Raw genomic sequence first — 18,538 nt, forward strand, 5'->3', positions numbered from 1 at the left:
GGAGGCGGGAGGACTAGTACAATGGTGGCAGAAGGCATCGGGAGGGAATCTTCCCCTCCACCACGGGATATTTCCAAAGGGGGGATTGGCAGTGGCTCGGCCACCTGCCGACTGGAGGCAGGCGGCCAATTAATCTAATTAACAGGCCAACCGACGGCCTTTTCACAACTCCACTGGCATTTTACCAGAATCGGGACAGCCACCCCCCCCCCCCCCCCCGCACCACCACCATGGGGGAAGACTGCCAGGTACATCAAGGCAGCCTCCCAGCAGCTTTTCGGGGCGGCCTTCCTTTCTGGTCACTCCGTAGCCCACGGAGGGCCCCACCAGCAGCAATGGCTGCTCACGTGGCTCCGTTGCCACCACTGGAGGGGTTACTCCTCCGATCGCTGGGGCCTGCCTGTCTGGCCCCGGCACAGAAAAAATGTTCCTACTTACCTGCGAGGGTGCCTCGATATGGAGGCGCCCTCTTTTTTCCCTTGCAGCCTCAGCAATGGCCACCTCTGTCGGTGGTGCTGCCGAGGCTGTGGAGCTGTGGGCCTATGATTGGGCCAGCAGCTCAGAGAGGCAGGCCACCGTCCTTATTTGGTTGGCGGTCCCGTCTCTTAATCGGCCACCGCTGGTAAAATAGCCTCCGTGGTCATGTGGCCGCAGGTGAGGGCTTGGAGGACGCATTTGATCCCAATATTGGTAACCATGGAGTGCCAGTAAAATTCCGGCCTTAATCTCTGGTGGTTACTGTGGCACTGAACTATCCTGTTTACAGAAGGCACCAAAACCTGGTAAGTGTCCTCCCCTCTCCTCCATTCCTACCATCCTGTTCACTTGCTCTGTGCTCCCTTGGGCTGCTCCAGTTCTCTTTTGGCTCAAATCAAATTTAAAAGATGAAAAGGACACGTAAAAAGAACCTGCCCAGATTCCCAAAGGCCCTGGGTGTCACTGACCTGCCAAGAACGTGCCACACGACACGGCAGCTGCTCAGATGGCTGTTGTCAGCCTGAGCACAGGTTAGGCCTGCTGCACATTTATCTTCACTGTCCCTGGGTTGGGGGAGAGAAATCATCCAGGGTCTCCACTTCAGATCGCTAATCAGTGACTTCACCCGGGCAGTCTACGTGTGTGAGCCCTGGGTGAAGACAGAATCAGCTGTGATTCCCTGGACGATCAGAAAGATTGGCTAACACTTCCCGTCTAGTCTCAAACGGGGAGAAGGACCTCGCTGGTGCGGTACGGTGCATCATTGGCACGTCAGCGTCTCCAGGGAAAATCGGAGAAGGAAACAAATCTGTGCAGACAGACTGACACAGGCGGATTATTGGATGTTGCTGGGTCGATTAGATTTTGGTCAAATGATCCTGGTGATGGCTGTAGTTTTTCAAATGGATTATTTTATAACAGACTAAAAAACTAAAATAAAACAAAAGCAGAATACTGGGTTTGCTGGAAGTTCGAAATAAGAGCAAAAAATGCTGGAAACACTCCAAACAGGTCAGGCAGCATGTGTGGAGAGAGAGAGACAGGGTTAAGTGGGGAGTTTTTACTTGTTTGATGCGCTGGAAGCTGGGGAAGGGGTCTGATAGTGTACTGGAAGTTCAGGTTTCCTCTCATGCAGTGGAGTCTTAACTTCTCAGATGTTCTGGGATGTTTCAAATCAGAAACACACTAATGCCCCTTTAGATGGATTCCAACCCCCGATTGCCAAGTGGCAGCAGGTATCCCAGCACTGGAGCCGCTCCAGAGACATCCTTCGGCATGTGAAGCACCTTGAGATCTGTCGACAATGTTGGCCAAACGTGGTATAAATACAAGTGTTTCTTCCAGGATCACAGAATTGATGGTGACCGTTGAGCGCCTGACGACCCAGAATGGCGAGAAAGAGAAGACCATCAACAGCCTGAGCCAGATGGTGGAGAACCTGGTGGGTGAATGGCAAGCAGGGAGAGGGAGGGGTGGGGTCTCCAGCCTCAAGGTTGCTGATGTAAATGTATTAAAAGCCTTGATAACAGTTCTTACCACAGAGACACTTAAACAAAAGGAAAATAGATTTTGGTTTTACATGACAGATCTTTGGTGCCCAGTCTTCCTAAGTGACTGGATGCCCCACTCCAATACCAGGTAGATGGCAGCTTGATGCACAGGAACAGCAGTATGCCATTCAGCCCATCGATCCTGCTCTAGCATTCAGTTAGATCAATTGATCCAAAGCAAGAATTTATTAGACTGTGATTTTGAGTGGGCAACATGCCAAGCCATTAGTCCTGGGATCCAGGTACCAAGTGATGGGTGCCATGCCACATGTTGGGTGCTGGATACTGGATGTCAGGTGTTGGGTGCTGGATGATGGGTCCTTTATTGTTGCAGGAGTCGAGCCGAGCTGAGGCACAGGATGTTCAGGAAGAAGCTGAGATCGAGTCTGTAAAAGCAGAGATGGAGTCACTGCATCAAATACTGAGAGACATCACACAGGTGAGGACATTGGAGCAGCCAATAGGCACGGACTGTATAGTTTGCTCTAGGCTGGTCACTGTGTGATACCTTTAAGAATGCTCATCATAGTGCCCCCAGTGGATCAGTTGATAAATGTGCCACCAATTGAGTCGACTGTGCTGAATTACCCTATCTCAGTCGGAACAATAATAGAGTGGCTACAATTAGGTTTGGCATCTCCTCAGCTAGAAAACAGAAAGCAGTGACACCTACAGGAGAAAAGGGAAGAAAATTAGGGGAGAAAGTGAGCATTTGTGAGAGGGGTTGGCTGTTTGCTTCTCTCCCTGTTAATTGCGACTGCCCCATAACAGGGAGGTACGTACTCCATGGGCGAGACGCTTGTAACCCAGTTACTCCACGGGGGCCTCTCTAACCTGGTTACTCCATAAGGGCAGGTGATTTAATGTGGTCCATTAAAGTGGTTAAACTGTAGGCTAGGTGTTTAACTTTGCAGAATTCGGATTGTTGGCTGTCAGTGGGTTGTCTCTAGTGTGACTAATCACAGTAACCAGTGCCGCTGAACATTCTCTCTGCAGGTTGTTATTTCCGAGGCCGATAGTGGGGCTCAGTTCACATCTGCTGAACGGACTGGCGACCTCACGGAAATGGATTCCTCTCTGTTTAGCCCATTGGGGATCTCGACCAGCCTGCGCACACCGTCTCCACGGCGACGGACCTCTCCCCGCCGCAGCCATTCACCGCGACACAACCTCTCACCGGCCTTGACTGACTCCATGTACTCGGCTGTTCAGGCTGCAGTGCAGAAGAGGCAACTCCTGATCCAGGTACAGAGACGCCACGGAGCATGAGGTCCATGATCATGGGACAAGTCTGTAACAAAGCGAGCCTTCAACATCGCCATTTTAAAACATTATTCTTGCATTCATCAGAGCAAGAAATTATAGTATTGAAAAAAATTTAATTCACTTTAGCCACTGCCCAGGATTTTTTCTCCCCAATTTTACCTCCTGCGTTGCTGAAGGTGCCAACTCTTGTTGCGGGCACAGATCCGCAGTCACTTTTTTACCCAAATGTCCATTTGAGCCCGTACTGTGAATATTCAGCTGTGGAAGGCATCGCAGCTACACCTCTTGTGTCGCCCGCCATGCAAGCGTGCACTTTTCAGAGGGTTCAGGAGTAGGAGCCCCAGTTCATTTCCCCCTCTGTAACTCAAGAACACAACGCACAATAGTACGTCCCTTATATCGCCCTGGCTCAAATAAGCCAACGCAGCACAGACCAGGACTGGGATTGCTTTAGTTGGTGCCAGAACATACCATTATCACTAACAATGCTGGCAATTGAACAGGAGCACCATTTATACAATAGGCAGACATGTTTGAAGACCAACCTTTTTCCTCCATTGGCTTCCTGCTGACACTCTTGGAAATGGGATGGTCTGCCTCTCATGTTGAACCTTCACTAACCTGTAATACTGTTTCCAGATGATGCATCCTCTTTGTGAGACTTTGCTGGTCCTACAATCTTTATGCTTCCAGTGCGCTGAGAGAGGAATTAGATTCAGGTGACCAAGTCTGGGATTCAATGGTTGGATGGCCCATTAGGAGCCCAGTGCAGCATTGTACCCTTGGAGCATTGGACCCTCTCGATGAGTGCTCAGCTCTTAGTGCTCAGGTTACCAAATAATGGGTCCCACACTTCCTACTAGTAGTCCGATAAAAGGTGGAGCCTGGGGTTATGCCCTGTGACCTCTTTTTATAAACAGCACCAACATTCTTGTTAAATCCCCGAATACTCCTAAAACATTTTGTTGTTTTTGTCACAACAGGAACTCCGTGCAAAGTACGAAGCAACCCAGGACTCGTTGGCCAGTCTGAAGAAGCAGTTTGGCGACAGTGAGAGCGAACGTCGGGCACTAGAGCAGCAGATCCTGAAGCTCAAAGAGGAGACCGAGGACTCAGTGCGAGCCAAGGACGATGCCAAGCGCGATGCCAACCGTTACCGCTCTTCTGCGGACCTACTAGGAAGGTGAGACTGCACGAAGGCGGGTGGGTTGGTGCTGGTCAGAATCCTTATTTTTGTCCTCATCGCGACCCCAGCCAGTTTTGGAGTTGCTGCTATGATAAGCTTTGTCACTCCAATTTCCCCCAAACTTGTTAAGATTGTCCTCTTCTCCCTGTATCTCTCTGCTGTTTACTTCCCCATTAATTTTATGCTCATCAGAGTAATGGGTGTAGTGCTTCGGAATGGCCCACCTTCTGTTTTTCAGGCACCCTGCATCAGCATCAAGTCATCCCAGGTCAGGTACAGCATGTGTTAGAGAGTAAAGAGTCCTCTACCCTGTCATAACTACTATTCTGGTGCCAGGTACAACACATCTTAGAATCAGCATAAAGCTCCCTTTAATCTGCTGCAGCAACGTGCCTCAACCTCAGAATGGTGTCCTCCACTGTGAGCTGTTTCCTGTCCCCGTACGGCCCAATCTGTGCTCTCTCTCAGTAAATTGTCGGTTTAGTACCAGTTGGCCCTAATTTTACACTGTGGCCAACTGCGCACTTGACACAGGATTGGAAGGGCCCCAACTCATTTTACATAGGACCCAATAACGACAATTAGACAGAGGAATCTTCGTCCCAACAGTCCTGTTTGAACCAAGATCCCAAATATATCGTATCCATATGGATCATTAAAGTTGTTTTTCTAACCAGTTTTCACCATAAATTCCCAGAATTTTTGACTTAATGCTGATAAATATATATTTTTTTAAAATTCTCCCTGTCCTTGCTGTTGAAGACCAGGTCGCACAGATATGCACATGTTGCATTTTTGATGTGATCACGCATATTGTGCATCTAGCACATAGTGGGCGCAATGTCACTGTGAACGCGACGTGCCTGCATCACTGCACTGGCAGGAAAAGACCCAATGCTTGAGGACGAAGTGAGAGTGGTGAGAAGGTCCTGCAATGGATATATTCCTCCACTGTAACAGAAAAAGGGACCCACCTAACTGCAGACCCTCAGCGACTGGTCGATCAGTGGGATTGGCCTACTGAGTTTTTCTATTCATTTCATGGAATGTCAGCGTCACTGGCAGGACCAGCATTTGTTGCCCATCCCTAATTGCCCTTGAGAAGGTGGTGGTGGTGAACTGCCTTCTTGAAACACTGCAGTCCGTCTGGTGCAGGTACATGCAGAGTGCTGTTAGGGAAGGAGTTCCAGGATTTTGACCCAGTGACAGTGAAGGAACGGCGATATAATTCCAAGTCAGGATGGTGTGTGGCTTGGAGGGGAACTTGCAGGTGGTGGTGTTCCCATGCATCTGCTGCCCTTGTCCTTCTAGGTGGAAGAGTTCGCAGGTTTGGAGGTGCTGTCGAAGGAGGCCTACTGGAGAGCAGGCCCATTTACCCAGCTGTTGCTCTAAGAGATTTGAGCAGCTTTATTCCAAACTGCAGAACTTTGGCCCTGGGCCTTATCTACATTTGAAAGTTGATCCTAATATCTGGTCAGAACTGAAGTCCCCACTATTTGAAATCTTTAAAATATATTAAATATGGCATTGTGGATTAACACTTACCCTTCACCTCTGGGAGTTAGCTCCGTATCAGTGCCTCGTACAACTGGTCCAGACTGTCAGTAATTGTCTTCATTAATAAAGCAATGCTTTTTGTTCATCCATTAGTAAATGTTTTATTCTTTCCAAATAAAAACTGTTTTTTGCTGAATTTCTATAATCTACCAAGCTTTCTTTGGCCCAAATTTTTTCTCCCACTTTTTGATGCTAAAAGTGGAAGCTGCAATACAGCGATAGTTTAATTTAATACCTTAACTGATTCACTACACCCCCAGCCCTCTCCCGTCCTGCCCCTCCGCAACTCCGCAAATGGGCGGCACAGTGGTGCAGTGGTTAGCACTGCAGCCTCACAGCTCCAGGGACCCGGGTTCGATTCCAGGTACTGCCTGTGTGGAGTTTGCAAGTTCTCCCTGTGTCTGCGTGGGTTTTCTCCGGGTGCTCCGGTTTCCTCCCACAAGCCAAAAGACTTGCAGGTTGATAGGTAAATTGGCCATTATAAATTGTCACTAGTGTAGGTAGGTGGTAGGGAAATATAGGGACAGGTGGGGATGTTTGGTGGGAATGTGGGATTAGTGTAGGATTAGTGTAAATGGGTGGTTGATGTTCGGCACAGACTCGGTGGGCTGAAGGGCCTGTTTCAGTGCTGTATCTCTAATCTAATCTAATTAGCCTGGTCTATCTAATGGTTTTTCTTTCTAAAAGTGAGAAGTCAAACTTGGAGAAGTCACTTCAGTCCCTCCAACAGCAGATTGAGATGGCACAGCAGGAGAATGAGAAACTGCAGCTGGCCAATAGTGAACTACAGCGTCAACGAGACAACCTGGAGGACGAGAAGGAGGACATCTTGAAGGACAAGGAGAGGGCACAGAAAGAAATTGAGCGAGGGTGAGTGAGACTGCGGGGGGCGCGGGGCGGAGGGAGTTCAGAATTGAAGTGAGGCCTGCAGCTCACTCTGAGGTTGCTGGGGCCTGACCTTCCTGAATGTTTGTGTGCTTCCCCCCCATTCCCCCTCCCTCCCCCTAATCAGCCACAAGATGCTTGAACAGATGGAAGTAAAGAACTCAAGTATGAAAAAGGAGTTGATACTGGTGAAGGAAGCCTTGAGCAAGGCCGCGCTGGACAAGGAAGTGCTGGAGAATGAGAAGGCTGGAATTGAAGAGGCACTTTGCAAGGTAAACTTGGAAAATGAGGAGGAATTGCACAGCCAGACTATAATTATACAGAGAATGTGATATTTTTCTCCTTCAGTTTCTCTACTGAAGGTGCCGACTCAAGTCACAATTATCACAGGCACGGATGTCCTTTGAAATGTGTCCAAACAGCCAATCTTCATGTGTGTTCTTTGAGAGTGAGTGTTGCCAGAGCATTTGAGTGGAGAAGGTGACAGTTGGGGGGTGGGGGGGGGAGGGGGCATTGTAGTTAGAGCCGAATCATCGGCCAATATCTACGCACATGGACATTTAGAATAGTGAACAAGAGCAGGAACCCGGGCTGATTTTTCCTCTGTAAAGATGAGCTACTGTTCCCAGTTGTACAGCCCTGGGTGAGATCAGCCAACTCAACACAAGCCATGAATTGACTCTGGGATGTACCTGAGTTATGCAGCTGAGAAACAAACCAGGGTTGCATTTACCATGTAATGCACTGGGGGAGCCTCTGACTTTATGTCTTTCTGTAATTTGCCTGTCAGGGTACCTTTCACATAGACTGGAGTTAAGATTGCAATACTGGAGCAGGAATCTTGCTGATCCATCCACCAAGGACAATTTTACAATGAAGGGAGGCCTACATATAGGTGACCTGTGTTACATTTTCCAAAATTGTTTTGGTGATTGCCCAGATCTCTCAAATATTCCTAAACTCATCAAATTTTGGCCCCGAGTGTTACACTCTAGATAGCTAGTTGTTGAATGATAAAAATGGAGCCAAACTTTATTCAGTCTTATATTTATTCACAGAGCAAAGATTACAAGCATATATTTCCTTACTTAAACCCATCTACCATTCTCAGTTTGTTTCTCCTTATATGTGCTCAAGTAAGACCCCAATTAACACCCACCACCTGCATATAATTGATATACAATTAACAGATTTTCTTCTTTCTCTTTGAATAAAACTGAGAGTTTAACATGCACAAACAACATTTCAAAACAAATCAAGATAAATTCCATATTCTGTACAAAGCAGTACATTGCGAGACGCCCTTCTTCTCGGACCCCTAACAATTTCTTTGTTTTACTAAAAGAAATGCTTCTACCATCAGATAGTTGATGACTTGCATCTACCCATTTAATTTTGGAGATTTCTCTCCAGCGTTTGTTTCAAGCCAGCAAGGTCAATCCGTAACCTTTTTTCACTCACACTTTTTGCAGAGTGTACATTATCCCACAGAACATTCCACGGGTATGCTATCTTCTATACGTTCCTTATACCGAATCACACCTAAAATATTTAACAAATAGAACCCCAGATCCACTGCCTCCACAAGAGCCGGTGTTTCTGCAGCTAAAGTACTTTTAACAACCCTTTTTATTTTCTTAACTTCTCATGCTAAAGGGCAACATTTCCCATTTTCACTCATCAGAAATATTTAAGGCCTTTCTGCTGCGGTATTCATGACCATAATGTTCATGTTTTCACACATCCCTGAACTTAGTATTTGGTACATTCCCCCCCCCCCCCCCCCCCCACCTCCTGATTATCAGTCAGAAACTTCGCTGGTGCCTCAAGTCCAGTCCCTATCCATTTCTCCATGAGTTTATCCATAATCACCTTTTTGTCCTTGCTATGTATTATTGTAGAAAGACTAAATCTGGTTACCAGGTCTATAAAATGTAGAATGCAAATATTTTTCTCTTTGTCCCATACTTTTAAATGCATGGCAACTACCTCATTAAAGTCACATGCCAATGGAAGGCTAACAATAGGACCGTGACGCCATCCTCTGATACTTTTTACAGATTTCACACTTTTCACCAATCTCTTCTATTAGCCTTGTATACTCTTCCACATCTCAGCCACATCTGCATCTTTTAACAGGGTTTTTAATCTTTGACAAGAAGGGTGAGCAAATTGTCTCTGTAACTTTAAGACAGTTTGCATTTTTTCTCTCTGATTCTTATCACCTGCTACCATTAGTATTTCTCTAACATTCTGATGGGAAACATCAGGTTTTTGTTAAGGGGATACAATAATGCCCTGATTGGGTAAATTACAAATCCACTGACTTTCCAAAAATAATTGCCTTATCATGCTCCATGTCAAGTTTCATGTGTGCCTTTTTCATAGAAGGTTTACTCGACATTAAAGGTATCTCACTAGAGACTACATCAGTACTGATGAACTGGCTTACCCCAGCTATTTTACATGGAATTACAACTCTCTTTTGTGACTTCAATGTGTTGTCATCACCAAACCTAAAGCAAGTGGTACTTTTATATTCCTTAACTTTGCGTCAACCCTCACTACTGAGTGAATCCAGATAACATTGTAACCAATCAGTTCCACACAATGTTGATGTGCAAGCACTAACACAGCACAGCTGAATGAATCTGCGACTAACACAGGACTAAAACTCCTCATTCATCATTATCTTCCTCTTCTGCCTCAGAATTCTCTGTGTTATGTGTCATTGAGGATCCTGCCTCTCCTCTTTGGGCAGTTCATTGCATAGTGATGCTTCAGGTGTGACTCAGAGTATCTATTAATTATACCTTGGGCATTCCTGTGACTCATTTGCCTATTATTGCTGTTCTAATTCTGTCTTCTGCTGTAACAGCTAGATCTGCTCAAGGTGCTTTCATCCTCATTCCGCCTATCTGTAACTCTTCCATTGTACTGATGCCTGTGTCCAGTATCTGGACCATTTTGAAATCCGGCAATCGTTGAGTCCTCTATTCTTTGTGTCACAGCAGAATGTCCCATTCGTTCCACTAAGGCTGCAGGAAATGACTGCTCCCCAGGAATTTTTTTAAGGCAGCAGACATCTGATCCAACAGGGAGTCTTTTTCCAAGAACTGAACCCCAGTTAGAACCAGTTGTCCATATGCAACACCCTAGCACAACCTAACAATTTTGATGCAAATACTGAAGCTGGGATCTCCAAATTGAATTTCCTCAATCTTTTAAACAGTCTGTAAAAGTCTATGATATATTCCTCCATTACATTGCCATCTGTTTTCCGAAATTGATCAAAGTCTGACCATGCCTCATCGGCATTTAATAGATAATTTTTCTTGTTAATTTACCCAAGAATTCTAATAGAAGATCCAAACCTTCATCAGTATCTAACTGATGAGCATCCAGCTCACAAAATACTTTACTTCTGACTTTACTTCTGGTAGGAAGTGACACTGCCAAGGCCATATCTTGTTTCCTCTTTGGGTGGGATGTAACCCGTTCCCACATATTCACTTCATTCTTCCACTGGTCATATGGTTCAGACTCAGAGAACATTGGAAGGTAATCACACCCTGACAATTTACATTTGCTTTCTGCCATTTTCCACAATAGCTAGTAGGATTTCAGTTTTCTGTGTGAAAAATCTTTTTTAGTTCCAACCTTCACCTTTAGACAGCCATCCTCTGCTACCATGCTATATTCCAAAAAGCCAGTTGTTGAATGATGGCACTGGAACCATTTACTCAGTCTTACATTGATTTACAGAGTAAAGATTACAAACATATAACCCACCTACCAGTCTCAGTAAGTGTCTCCTTATATGTGCTCGAATAAAACCCCAATTAACACCCTCTATCTGCATATAATTAAACACAATTGATATACTGTTAACACTGACCACAGTGAAACATTCAGGAAAAGTTTTTTGCTGGTCTCTTATTTTCTAGCGACTTGGTAACTGTATGTGCTCCCTGGGCAACTGTGACCCTGGATGCAATGGAAAGAGACTGTTGTTAGCAGAACCCTAACCCACAGTCAGACATGTCACGAAACATAAAGGAAGAAAAAGCCTTGCCAGGGGACAGAATGCTCCCTGGTGTTACCTGTCTGAAGTTGTGTGTGTGGTGAACAGAGATCAAATGGAATATTCTCCTCTATTTGCTGTTTTCAGCGAGTAAACCCGAGTATAAAGTGGGGAACACTTTGCTTGTTGGGTTTTGCCAGGTTAGACAGTGATGGAACTGCTTTTTCTTTCCAAGGTGGAGACTGCAAACGCCGAGATGGAGCTTATCCTGAACAGGCTGAGGACGGAGCAAGCTTCTCTCCGGGATTCTCTGTCCAAGATGAGTGCCTTCAATGAGGGGCTGGCCCAGGATAAAGTGCAGCTGAACAAAATCATCCTGGAGGTAACAAAGCAGTTTACAGCAGAAAGCCGTGCCTCAAGCTCGACCCAGTTTTCCTTTCACCCCCTCCTCTCCCAAAGGTGCTGAGTCTCACTGGAGTACTGTTCCAGAGGAACAGCAGCCCAAAGTGGCCATTCTTTTTGTGCCAGTCTTCACAGTGAGTGACAGTGTGCTATTCAGCTATGGACTGCATCACAGGCCAGTTCAGTTCTGTCCATGCAAGCCCTTCACACACTTTCTTTCCAGCAGCGTCACAGGGCAGTGATCAGACACAGGAAGCCTAGCTTATCTTCCCTTCCTTAACCAAGGGATGTTAAAGCCAATTGCAAGACCTCTATTGCTGCTACAGCTGAGCTCAACTAACTCATCCAGTCTGTGATGAAACCTTGGACCTTTCTGATCCGTATGGTTCAGTTCCACAGAGGGCAGTGTGGCTCGTCACTGAACCACTGGAAGAGCTAATTTAGTGTGTTGTCAAAGTAACTGCAGTCCGAGATGTAATCTAGTGCACGCCAATCATTGGTTAGGCTCTTTCACTCTCTGCTGTCTTGTAGCTAGAGGATGAGAAGGCCACACTGCTGGGCCAGAAGAAAGAAGTTGAACAGGAGAAGGCCTCGATCCGCGACGAGTTGGTCCGACTGGAACAAGAGAAGCTGGACCTGCATACTGAGCGTCACGGCCTGGACCACTCCCTGCAGATCGTGGAGCAGAGCCGTGAGAGACTTGAGCAGGACCTGATGACGTGTCAGCGGGAAAAGGGGGAGCTGCTGGGTCAGCTGGGACAGGTAGAGAAACTATTATAAATCCTAACCCTGCTGAATAATCAGCAACTCCATAGAGTTAGGCAGCAAGTAATGCTTACCCTGCTGAATAAACAGTAACCGTTGTGCTATGTGTAAGCTTTGGGACAAAATTCAAAACTCCTCCTCTGTTTTCATGCAGTTGACTCGACAAAAGAACAGTCTGAATGAGGAGTTGATTGAGGTTCGCTGTGAGATTGAGCGTAACAGTGAGCTGCTGCTCCGTGCAGCCAAAGAAAAGGAAGAACTGACCAAGGAGAAGGCGAACCTTGCTGTTCAGCTCACAGCATCTGAGCGTGAGAACAGGGTATTGGCAGAGGAAGGCGCAGCTCTCAGGTGGGTGCAAACACAAGTTTGATGTTGGGAATGAAGGGAAGCTGCCTCCAAGCTGTTCAATACAAAATAAAAGGTATGGGTTATATCTGCTATAAGTGAAGCTTCACTGTAATACTCTGATATGACCCACACCCCTCACTGTGACACTCTCTAATATACCCCACATCCCTCACAGTAACACTCTCTAATAGGGGATGGGCAATAAATGCTGGCCTGGCCTGCGACGCCCACATCCCAAGAAAGAATAAAAAAAATACCCCGCACCCCTCACTGTAACACTCTGATATACCCCTCACCCCTCACTGTAACACTCTCTAATATACCCCATACCCCTCGTTGTAACACTCTCTAATATACCTCACATCCCTCACTGTAACACTCTCTAATATACCCCTCACCCCTCACTGTAACACTCTGATATACCCCTCACTGTAACACTCTCTAATATACTCCACACTTCACACTGTAGCACTCTAATATGCCCCACACCCCTCGTTGTAACACTCTCCAATATACCCCTCACCCCTCACTGTAACACTCTCTAATATACTCCACACCCCTCACTGTAACACTCTCTAATATACCCCTCACCCCTCACTGTAACACTCTGATATACCCCTCACTGTAACACTCTCTAATATACTCCACACCTCACACTCTAATATGCCCCACACCCCTTGTTGTAACACTCTCCAATATACCCCTCACCCCTCACTGTAACACTCTCTAATATACTCCACACCCCTCACTGTAACACTCTCTAATATACCCCTCACTGTAACACTCTAATATACCCCTCACCCCTCACTGTAACACTCTAATATACCCCACACCTCTCACTGTAACACTCTCTAATATACCTCACACCCCTCGCTGTAACACTCTCCAATTTACCCCTCACCCCTCAATGTAACCCCTCACCTCTCACTGTAACACTCTAATATACCCAACACCCCTCACTGTAACACTGTAATATACCCCACACCTCTCACTGTAACACTCTCTAATATACCCCTCACTGTAACACTGTAATATATCCCACACCTCTCTGTAACACTCTCTAATATACCCCTCACCCCTCACTGTAACACTCTAATATACCCCACACCTCTCACTGTAACACTCTCTAATATACCCCACACCCCTCACTATAACACTTTAATATACCCCACAACTTTCACTGTAACACTCTCTAATATACCCCTCACCCCTCACTGTAACACTCTAATATACCCCTCACTGTAACACTCTAATATACCCCACACCCCTCACTGTAACACTCTAATATACCCCACACCCCTCAATGTCACACTCTAATATACCCCACAACTTTCACTGTTACCCTCTCTGATATTCCCCAATGTAGGCTGATGGAGAAAGTGAAGTCGCATGGGGTCCAGGGTGTACTAGCTAGATGGATAAAGAACTGGCTGGGCAACAGGAGACAGAGAGTAGCAGTGGAAGGGAGTTTCTCAAAATGGAGACGTGTGACCAGTGGTGTTCCACAGGGATCCGTGCTGGGACCACTGTTGTTTGTGATATACATAAATGATTTGGAGGAAAGGATAGGTGGTCTGATTAGCAAGTTTGCAGACGACACTAAGATTGGTGGAGTAGCAGATAGTGAAGGGGACTGTCAGAGAATACAGCAGAATATAGATAGATTGCAGAGAAATGGCAGATGGAGTTCAATCAGGGCAAATGCGAGGTGATGCATTTTGGAAGATCCAATTCAAGAGTGAACTATACAGTAAATGGAAAAGTCCTGGGGAAAATTGATGTACAGAGAGATTTGGGTGTTCAGGTCCATTGTTCCCTGAAGGTGGCAACGCAGGTAAATAGAGTGGTCAAGAAGGCATACGGCATGCTTTCCTTCATCGGACAGGGTATTGAGTACAAGAGTTGGCAGGTCATGTTACAGTTGTATAGGACTTTGGTTCGGCCACATTTGGAATTCTGCGTGCAGTTCTGGTCGCCACATTACCAAAAGGATGTGGATGCTTTGGAGAGGGTGCAGAGGAGGTTCACCAGGATGTTGCCTGGTATGGAGGGCGCTAGCTATGAAGAGAGGTTGAGTAGATTAGGATTATTTTCATTAGAAAGGCGGAGGTTGAGGGGGGACCTGATTGAGGTGTACAAAATCATGAGATATATAGACAGGGTGGATAGCAAGAAGCTTTTTCCCAGAGTGGGGGATTCAAATACTAGGGGTCACGAGTTCAAAGTGAGAGGGGAAAAGTTTAGGGGGGATATGCGTGGAAAGTTCTTTACGCAGAGGGTGGTGGGTGCCTGGAACGTGTTGCCAGCGGAGGTGGTAGATGCGAACACGATAGCGTCTTTTAAGATGTATCTAGACAGATACATGAATGGGCAGGAAGCAAAGAGATACAGACCCTTAGAAAATAGGCGACATGTTTAGGTAGAGGATCTGGATCGGCGCAGGCTTGGAGGGCCAAAGGGCCTGTTCCTGTGCTGTAATTTTCTTTGTTCTTTTCTTTGTTCTTTATACCCCACAACTTTCACTGTTACCCTCTCTGATATACCCCTCACTGTAACATTCTAATATACCCCACAACTTTCACTGTTACCCTCTCTCATATACCCCACAACCTCACTGTAACACGTTGATATCTCCCACATCTCTCACTATAGAGCTCTCTGATATACCTGGCACATTAACTGTAACAATCTCAAATATATCCCACACTGTCACTGTAACACTCTCTGACATGACTCTGGGAAGTGAACAGTTAGTTTGATTTGCCAATTTAAAGTTTAAAAAAAAGACTTGCATTTATATAGCGCCTTTCACGACCACAAGACGTCCCAAAGTGCTTCACAGCCAATGAAGTACTCTTTGAAGTGTAGTCACTGTTGTAATGTAGGAAACGTGGCAGTCAATTCCTGCACAGCAAGATCCCACAAACAGCTATGAGATGGTGACCAAATAATCTGTTTTTGTGATCCTGATTGAGGGATAAATATTGGCCGGGACACCGAAGAGAGCTTCCCTGATGTTCATCGAAATAGTGCCATGGGATCTTATACATCCACCTGAGAGGGCAGACAGGACCTCGGTTTAATGTCTCATCTGAAAGATGGAATCTCTGACAGTGCAGCCCTCCCTCAGTACTGCACTGGAGTGTTAGTAAGGTTCCACTTATGGCTTGTACAGTCCCTTCCACGTCATAGAATCATAGATCACCCGGGGATCCAACAATGAGGGGTGCAATGAACTCAACATCAAAAAGGTTGAAAATTAAAGCCTGCTCATGGAGGAGCATGCTCTCTGAGAGATATTGTTGGAGAATATTGGTGCACGTGACCTGTGCTGTACCTGACAGATTTCATCCTGTCCCAAACCCCAATATAACCGCTTTCCCAGCCTAATTGTGCCTTTTCGTGATTAATCAAGCACAAGAAACGTCAGTACAAGTACTAAGGCAAAAACCTGTTCCTCAATGTAAGTTGCTGATGGCCGCACACACCTTCTCTGACTGTATCTCCCATCCTGTCAGGTCTGAGAAGGAGGCCCTGGAGACCACCCTGTTCGATACCCAGCATCAGCTGGCTCTGCTGGAGACACGAAAGGAGCAGCTTGAAGGAGAATATCAAACGTTACTGCTGGCCAAAGAGGCTCTGCAAGGTAAGGCCGTCATTAGGGGATAGAAACAGCAGAATAACAGTATAAACTGGGCCCATTTGGGCAAAACTGTGATTAAATGGTAAATTCCTCCCCCTCTCACAATGCTCACACTTCTGCAATGGATACTTTTAACATCCCACAAGAAGTCGAGCTAGATGCCGGGTGAAGATCCCAGGTTTAGGCTGTTTAGCATATCACAGCTGGAGCTTTACCAGTGGCCTCAAAACAGAGGGTCAGGGATGGAAAGCAAGCAGCCAAGGGATCCTGCCTCTCATCGATGTGTGGTGACCCCCTAAAGGAGATTCGCCTGAGAGGATATTGGGTCAGAGCAGGATCTGACGCAGCTTTGATGTCCTCCTATCGCCAACTCCCCTTCTGATACTCACTGTCTAGGTTCACAGGCACATGAGGTACTACAGGGCAAATGGCATCGATGGAACTGTGTCCAGCAGGAGTCAGTGCCTTCAGAAGAGGGGAGAAAACCAGGGTGGGGGTGTGGGGGGGGGAGGAAAATCACCTGATCCACCCTTCCGTATTTAGGAATAGGCAAGCATTTATCACTCTGAAGTCCTATGCCCCAAACCTCGTCCCGGTGTCGCAGTCCCACTGCCCCCATCCTATGTCCCCTCGCCCACATTCTCCGTCCCACTGCCTTTCCTCATTCCACTGCCCCAATCTGTTAAATAACGGCACCAGTCACCCTTGATTGATTCTGTTTGTGCCTCAGTTGAGAGTAACCGTGTGCGGAAGGAAATGGAGGTTGAGCTGTGCAAAGTGGAACGCGACAAGGAGCTCCTCGCGCAGAAACTTTCCCAAACTGAGCGTGAAGCACAAGTTGCTCTGAAAAACGAGCAGACGGCCCACGAGGAGGACGTGGATCGACTGCAGCGAGAGAAGGTAACAGGGAGGTCAGTGGTTGGGAGTACGCTGAGGCCTTCTTAGTTTGGGAGTGTTGTAAATAGCCAGGGGCTGGTCCTGGTGCAGACGTGTCCAGTGCCTTCACCTAACCTCACTATGTATGAACTGGAAAATGCTCAGACACACAGTTAGGGCAACCTGTGGTTCCATCCCCTGTCGGATGCTGAGCTAGCTGGATGGCAGCTGGGGACCTTGTAATGAGCCATAACCCATGGGCTAGTGAAGGGAAGTCAGCTAGGGTTCCCACTCCTTATCGCAGACAGTAGAAAGTACACGTGGGGGGGGCGGGCAGCAGGCGAAGACAGGATTGTGCTTTGCTGTGATGCCCTCTGCAGTCAAATAGCCTTCTGGCACCTACACTCTAGGTTCACACATGAGGACTGACTGCTTCGGTGAAGCACCAGAGGGCAACCGTTACCCTTAGAACATCACAGCTATAGATAACCCTATGATGGTGTGGGAGGGCTCTGAACCATTTCTTTGTTGCAGGAAACTGTGCGCTTGGGGCTGGAAGAGGAGCGTGAGGAGCTCATCCATCAACTCAAGCAGGAACGTGAGGAGCTCTGCGCTCGGTTTGAAGCTGAGAAGGAAGAATTAAGTGAAGAGATCACGGCCCTGCAGCAGGAGCGGGACGAGACCCTGCTGTTGGCTGAAAATGAGAAACAGCAGGTAGGGAAAAGAAGACAGGGACTACAGCCCCACTCCTAAATCAGTCTACCCGCTCACACTCACCCATTCAGACCCTCCCTCAGTTATTGGATTCATTTAAGAGTAAAGGCTGTAGGGCGTTCACTGGCAATGGCCACTCTCTGGCAGTGTGGAATAACCAGCGGTTAGGTTGCTGCTGGGTTTACTGGGCTTGGCCTCGACTTTTTCTCTGTGTTCTGTTCCTTATATGATTTTCTCACTGGAGCTAGCCACTCGTAACACAGGGTGCTGATCTCCCGAAGACTGTGGGAACGTGGCTGTGATTCACTCAGGACAGCTCAGTGATTTCAACCATTTGAACCTAACATCAACGGCAGTACAAGTTCAACTGGTCCAAACCTGCAAGCTAAGGCTGCCTGTTAAATATATTTTTGTGGCCATCAAACTCGTTATAAAGTGATGGATGTAATGCTCAATGGGGAATGGAACATTTTCCCTTTCATGTACCCAGTGTCAACATTCAAGTGCTCCCAGGTCAGGCAGAGTGCAGGTTAGATGCTGAGTAAAATTTTCCTTGCCCAGACCTAACTTCAGAAGAGTACTCCCACTGCACCAGTGTGACTCCTATTCCCACACCAGCTATGCCGTCATGCTCTCCAAATTACAAACAATTTGGTGTTGTGAGTAAAGGTCCACTAACAACTCGGTTGAGACAGCCTAATTGTTTCATGTCGGGGCCTTCCAGCCAGTTTTCATCCCATCTGTCTGGGCTCAATATGAAGCATAGGTCCTGATTGAAAGTCCTGTGTCTAACCCATTGTTCCACCAGTCCCTGTCCCCAGGCTGCTTTCATTGAGAGGCCCTGA

General features: G+C 46.9%; 1 protein-coding gene across 2 annotated transcripts in view; it reads left to right on the forward strand.

Annotated features, from left to right (window-relative positions):
• LOC137352193 (rootletin-like) overlaps nt 1-18,538 on the forward strand; it is an 84,359-nt gene that overhangs the window by 21,062 nt on the left and 44,759 nt on the right. For both annotated transcript variants that reach the window (XM_068017384.1, XM_068017385.1), the window contains exons 10-21: nt 1,822-1,918; nt 2,362-2,466; nt 3,024-3,272; nt 4,277-4,476; nt 6,724-6,906; nt 7,049-7,193; nt 11,181-11,327; nt 11,879-12,109; nt 12,267-12,460; nt 15,979-16,106; nt 16,834-17,003; nt 17,514-17,693. In XM_068017384.1, coding sequence (XP_067873485.1) covers nt 1,822-1,918; nt 2,362-2,466; nt 3,024-3,272; nt 4,277-4,476; nt 6,724-6,906; nt 7,049-7,193; nt 11,181-11,327; nt 11,879-12,109; nt 12,267-12,460; nt 15,979-16,106; nt 16,834-17,003; nt 17,514-17,693 — 2,029 coding nt within the window. The remainder of the gene's footprint in view (nt 1-1,821; nt 1,919-2,361; nt 2,467-3,023; nt 3,273-4,276; nt 4,477-6,723; nt 6,907-7,048; nt 7,194-11,180; nt 11,328-11,878; nt 12,110-12,266; nt 12,461-15,978; nt 16,107-16,833; nt 17,004-17,513; nt 17,694-18,538) is intronic.

This window comes from Heterodontus francisci, chromosome 37 (assembly GCF_036365525.1).
Source record: "Heterodontus francisci isolate sHetFra1 chromosome 37, sHetFra1.hap1, whole genome shotgun sequence".
NCBI lineage: Eukaryota > Metazoa > Chordata > Chondrichthyes > Heterodontiformes > Heterodontidae > Heterodontus > Heterodontus francisci.